Below are 5,946 nucleotides of genomic sequence, written 5' to 3'. Positions count from 1 at the left end.
GCCTGCCACAGTTGGGTGTGCTGCTCACCCAATGGCAGAAACCTGTGCACCACCAGCACTTGGAGAGCAGCCCCATGGCAGGGGCATGGGGAGGAAGAAATGTTCTGGCACAGTTCTCCAGTCGTGTGGTTGCTCAGGCAGCTCTCTCTGCAAAGGCAGTTGCAGTCTGCTGTCACAGGTCTAGCCAGCTGAGAGGCGGATGTTAGAGACTAAGACTTCTGACGGTGATGGGGTGGGGTTATGACCAAATTTCTGTAGTTTCTCCAGGGATTTTTTTATTTCAGTCTCCTGGCTGCCTGGCCTTTCTTTGCCCAGCCTCTCTATTGCTGCCTTGTGAGGCACTAGCTGGTTCCTATGATGGCTGACAAGCACATCCAAAGAGGGGACAAAGAAAATGTGCCTACCCTTGCTCATATCAGTAACTGCTTGTGCAGCCCCTGCAGCTGGCAAGGTAACAAGCAGCTGCTTTAGGCCAGCACACTGGAGACTGACCCAAAAGCAACACAGGACACCACAGCTGGAAACTGAACAGCAGTGCAGGAACAGCTTTACAGTCTGCCAGGCTGACCAAACTTGGTTAATCCATTCACACAGGTTTTTTTGGCCTCATTTTAACACCCTTCCTTTCCCACCTCCCAGTCTAGAAAAACACTCTCTTCTTGCTCCTTTCTGTAAAATGCTGGATTGCATTTCCATTTCCTGACGGCACCTTCAGGATATGTAAGGCGGCTAGCTGGCTGGTTTACTTGGCCTGTCCCATCTCTTAAATTGCAGAAACTCCTCATGCTGCCCCAGGGATCAGACAGAGCAGAAGCCCTGACCTTACAACAATGCTGGGGGAGAGCTGGTCAGATCAGACATCTTAATGAATGGATATGCGTATGGAAAATACCTGCAAAGCATTTGAGACATGTAACTTTCAGAAACCTCCTCCCAGCAGCAGATGCACACGCAGGACAAGAGAGATGGAAAAATCCACCTCTGTATTCAGAGGCTGGGGGGGACCTTAGCCTAACAGCACCAGCACAGCTTCAGTATGACAGCAAAGCTTAGTGCTGCTGCTGCTGCTTCAGTGTGTTTGCAAAGCCATTCTTGGGCCAAGCAGGTCTCTGTGCCAAGAGGAAGCATTACTGCTATTTCTTCACTTCTAAAAGGCCATCAAATTCAGACTATATACAACATATATAGAAATAACTTTTAATTAAAAAACCAACCTTGCATCAAAGATTATTGTATCAGACACTGAGGCAAGATTCAAGTTTAAGACAAACCAGTGTTAAAAAAGTGTTTGAAAAAATAATCAGAATGTGCAATAAACTACAATGTAGCAATAGGTTGTAGTGTTGAAACTTTACTGAACTGTTTTCAGATGCCCAGTGCATAATTCCTGTCATTTTGACAAAAAAAAAAAAAAAAAAGACACTAAAACTGGGTCATCTGTCCAGTGCCATTCCAGATATTACATGTGGAAGAAAATTTTGCACAAAAACAGAGACTCCTATAATTTTTAAAAAAAAAAAAAAAAAAAAAAGACACTAAAACTGGGTCATCTGTCCAGTGCCATTCCAGATATTACATGTGGAAGAAAATTTTGCACAAAAACAGAGACTCCTATAAAATTGCCTTCAACTGTCCTACACAGAAAAACTTCCTGTTGATGGATTATACCTACATTCAATGCTTCATCTTTGTTAATACCTCTTGAGGTTGCAGATACATTCTGAACTACACTCTTCAGATGCAAGTTTAAACAACTTGCTTCTGTTTCCTTGCTGTGAACTCGCTGGGAAATTAAAAATCTATCTGGAATCACAATGGAAAGCTTTGGGGCTTTTTTCTTTATTGGTCTTCTAGACATTAATCATCTTTTCCCTTTCAGCTAGTCACCAAATGTTGGCATACTTACGAGACTCTTACAAGGCACTGTACAGAAATCTGAGCAAGACTTTGTCTTTAACATATTAAAGCAAAATATGAGCCTCATGAGCTACTGAAGTAAGATGACCCAAAACACAATATTCAAAGAGCCGCGTCACTGATTTGACTTGACTCTTCTTTCCTTCCATTTCTCTATACCCACACGACGGAAGCAGAAACCCTACTTTCTGAGTAGCAGATACACTGACTATTGAAATGCAGTGGCCTATTTCTATCTTATTGCTTGAGGACATCTATATGAAACATGCCCTGGCACTACTGAGAGCTGAGTACAGATTTTAAGCTAGATGCAAGGCTTCCAGAACGCCTGCTTTGAAAACTGCTGGTTCTCACCTACCCTTAGCTTACGCATGGGTTACACACAGGCATTTAGAGAGGCAGATTTCTGCCCCATGGTCATGCCACACAGGAAAATAATCTGAGGCTATCGCTTCTCCCCACTATTTTTTCAAGTAGTTTTTCTGTGTTCAGTTGAAGTTGTTGGTTAAGGTAGACAGCATACCCTGCTGCACCAGAATCCATTAGAACCAGAAATACATTTGAAACAAACAAAACAGAAAAGGATGATTATTAACAAATGTGGCAATATGTCAACAGAAAGTGAATGGTGCCAGCAATTTATGTGCGCCCACTCCCGACACTGGGAATATTAGACTTCCAGCTTGAAATAATTACTTTCTCTTGGGGTTCAGGAAGAAGAAAGTGTTGTCTTTGGGATTTATCCTGCCTGTTACAAAGCAAGAAAGAAAATATATTATATGCAGCTAACGTACAGGTTTTGAATTGTGCTGTCATATGCTGTGTGAACAAGAGAGATTTTACCTTACACTTTTCTCCACCTTAATTGGCTTTCTTAATGAACCACATTATTCCCTGTCACCTTTGTTTTCTTGTATTGTTGATTCCCAGGCAAACATTTTCGCAGTCTTCTGACTCTTCGGTAGATGGTTTTCTTGGTGGATGGCCATTGTCTGGCAAACCAATGGGTGTGCATGAAGTACAGAGAGAGTCGCTGGGAAAAGCTGCACTTGACATTTCAGTCTGATTCGTTATTTGATCTTGGCACAGTAAAGCTTCTACCTCTTCATCTTTTAGTGGAAAAACTCGAAGTTCCCACAGCCCAGACTGAAAGGAATCCGAAGGGTAGAAGTGAGGGTGGAAAAAGAGAAAAGAGGGGAAAAAGGGATTTCAGTTGAGTCTGAACTGATTAGCTATGTGCAGAATGATCTGCTATCAAGTAACAAATGAGTGTCTTTCTTTACAATGTTTGCAGGGCTCTTCAGATAAAGAATATGACACTGCTAGGCACCAGCTGTCAATGTAACCTGGCTTCATGCAGTTTTGAACTAGTAACAGAGCTACAATTCAACAGGCACAGTACAGGAAGGGAGAGCTCTTTTCCATGTGCCAGACCATCAGGATATCTGACCCCATAATGATCAGCTCCATGTGGAACCCTGGCCAACATCCCCCAAAAAAGATCCATCATCCCTGAACCCAGGCCTGCCATACTTGCCTCTAAAACATGTGCCGTGTTCACAGAGCAATGAAATTTTTACCTGTTGACAAATCTTGGGCTTAATTTATAAAGCATAGCAATCTAGTTCTAAACAGGAGTGCTACATTCAGTCTACATAAACTAGGGAGACAGCCTGAGATTGTGATCTGGGAGACAGGAGGGTATGTTCAGGTTCTTTGTTTTAGGTGGTCACTGAAGATCTGACCAGACCCGGAAGCTGCTGGAAGCACCCACCTTCGCTTCCTGGCTCTCCCTGCAGAGTTGTGCAATCCCTGATTTTAGTGCAGCACAGGAGCTGCTGTGGTGGTCTTTCTGCACCGCGTCTTGGCTGTGTCGTCCATCAGGATTTTTGCTGTAAGATCTAGTGCAGCATAAGAGACAAGAGTCTTAAGAGCTACCCCCTGCCCTTTGACATCATCAGGAACAGTTTAGGTTTTCTTTTCAAAGCCTTCAGTCTCTCCATACATGCTACCTACATTCTACTTCTTTAAATCAAAATGAAAACACACATGGTTCTTGACAACCTTGTTGTCACAAGCCAAAGCAAAGAGTGCTATGTGGAGGAGCTAACTGGATAAACCAGGGCTGGAACAGGCACACTCTGGCTGCAGAACAGCTGGTGGCTCTTCCCACTCCTGTGCCTTACTCCCCATGCTCACCAGAACAGTAATTCTGGACAGAGTTCAGTGAGCTGTGGGCTGTCCCCACTTGGGGGAACACGGCATCATTCGCAGGAGCCTGCGGAGTCCAAGCTGCACTGTCAGCAGACTGTGCCAATGTAACTCGAGAAGAAATAGCAGGTCCTTGGGCTCCCCCTTCCCACCTCTGCTCTGGACTCATCTCAAAGCAGTCAAAGTAATTTAATGAGATTAAAAATTTTGATCTTGCCTTTAATGCAAATTTGAACTAGATATAAAATACTGGCACGCATCTTAAATGCCAGGTGGAAGTCTGACCTTGCTCATGTCAACAGCAGTTTTACTTCTGAATTCAAAAGCGCTAAGATTTCACCAAGGAGTTCATGGAGTTTCAAAATTAAGGGTACATATAGAACTTGTATTTTTCAGCACACTTTCTAAAGTTTTTTTATGTTCAAAATGGCTTAAAATATAAGTTCTTAATACGGTTTACCTCTAATTTTACCCTGCATTAAAAAAGCTATCTTTGCATATATATTCATAGTGTCATTGTTCACTTTCAGCCAAGAGTAGACACAAGCATGTGATAAATAGAAGAAAAAGTTAGCCCAGCATTTATAGGATGCTTTTTGTTCTGGCAGCTTTTGAAGCAATTTATGGGAATCGTCTTCTCAGAGCCAAATTGCAGATATAGCTTTATGATGTTTGCTCTTATATGCACCGCTTTTTGCAAAACTTTTAGGGGTTATATTTAATTCTGATGAGTTTTGCACCAGACAGCAAGCCTGGGATAATTAAACTTTTTCACACAATGACTTTTTTAAGCATAAGATCCTTCACTAACCTGTCTCTGAATGCAGTGGACTTTCATCTAAGTCAGGCAAGTGAAGAAGGGCTCATGTTACACTCGGTGGCTAGCTGTAATAACTGGGAGTGGCACAAACCAGCAGAGCTGTGCTCAGTATGGGAGTAAGATTTGTATTCACTAATACCAGGTCACTAACGTGCCAAATTTCTGCAAGTATGCATGCTTCAGAACTGCATGCCCTTCCCTTTCCAGCCACAAAACCAAACATACCTGGTACTGTCCCTGACAAGTTAATTAATGAGCAGTGCCCTCATTTTCGAAGTTCTCTGTGACAGCATTTCTGAAACTGCTGCACCAACAGCCGACACCAGTGGTTCAATAGGAGCATTCTTATCAAAGTCAATACACCTGCCTGCTATTCCTTCTGGGCCAGCGGCTCTGCTCCCACAGCGACCACCTTGCTCGCTCTCTTTTTTCATACTTCGTATGACGTAAGGAAAAAACTTCATCTGACAGATCTTCTATCTGTAATGAAATACAGGGATAGCTGCTGCCATAATTATGAACAGCACTAGAAACAAAGGCAGCCAGTATTATATATAATTATGCAAAGGTCTGTTCACCAAACAAGGAGGCAACACAATGCATGCTTGCAGTAAAAAGGCACATCAAAACACATACATCCAGCTTATGCTCTCACTAAGGCTCTAGTATATGGGATGCTGTCACTTTAATTTTATTTCTTTACATGTCTGTCGTTGATCTGAATGGATATAGAATTTATAACCCCCCCATGCAACTAACACATTTTTCTCTATGGTGAGAGGCAGAAAATTAAGAGGACAAGTATTCATTTGCAAATCAAGGCAGTATTAAAAGCACATAATAAATACAAGCAAAAATTCCAGGAGTTTCCAGAGACTGCTTTAGGAGGAGGCTGAGAGGCAGCAGGATTTGCCAGGTGCTCTTTAAGCACAGGGAAATAGGTTTGAGATCACCAAGGACTTCAATAGCTCCACATTGAGAGGAACTCAGCAAACCTG

The 5,946-nt window shown here is 42.7% G+C and overlaps 1 protein-coding gene across 7 annotated transcripts in view; it reads right to left on the bottom strand.

Annotated features, from left to right (window-relative positions):
- Positions 1-1,522: 1,522 nt before the first annotated feature.
- The window catches only part of KANSL1L (KAT8 regulatory NSL complex subunit 1 like), a 65,976-nt gene continuing 61,552 nt past the window's right edge, over positions 1,523-5,946 (bottom strand). For 2 of the 7 annotated variants that reach the window (XR_004841657.1, XR_004841658.1), the window contains exons 14-17: positions 5,316-5,428; positions 3,692-3,818; positions 2,761-3,063; positions 1,523-2,665 (exon numbers count right to left, since the gene is read on the bottom strand). Coding sequence is in view for 2 of the 7 variants with exons in the window: in XM_009636669.2 (XP_009634964.1) it covers positions 2,815-3,063; positions 3,692-3,818; positions 5,316-5,428 (489 nt within the window). In the remaining 5 variants the exon portion in view is untranslated. Of the gene's footprint in view, positions 3,064-3,691; positions 3,819-5,315; positions 5,429-5,946 lie in introns of those variants that run through there. The other 5 variants (XM_009636669.2, XM_035891921.1, XM_035891917.1 and 2 more) reach the window with 5 other exon arrangements.

This window comes from Egretta garzetta, unplaced genomic scaffold (assembly GCF_000687185.1).
Source record: "Egretta garzetta isolate BGI_Z169 unplaced genomic scaffold, ASM68718v1 scaffold230, whole genome shotgun sequence".
Lineage (NCBI taxonomy): Eukaryota > Metazoa > Chordata > Aves > Pelecaniformes > Ardeidae > Egretta > Egretta garzetta.
Note: the sequence above shows the minus strand (reverse complement) of the source record. Positions and strands in the feature narration are given on the sequence as shown.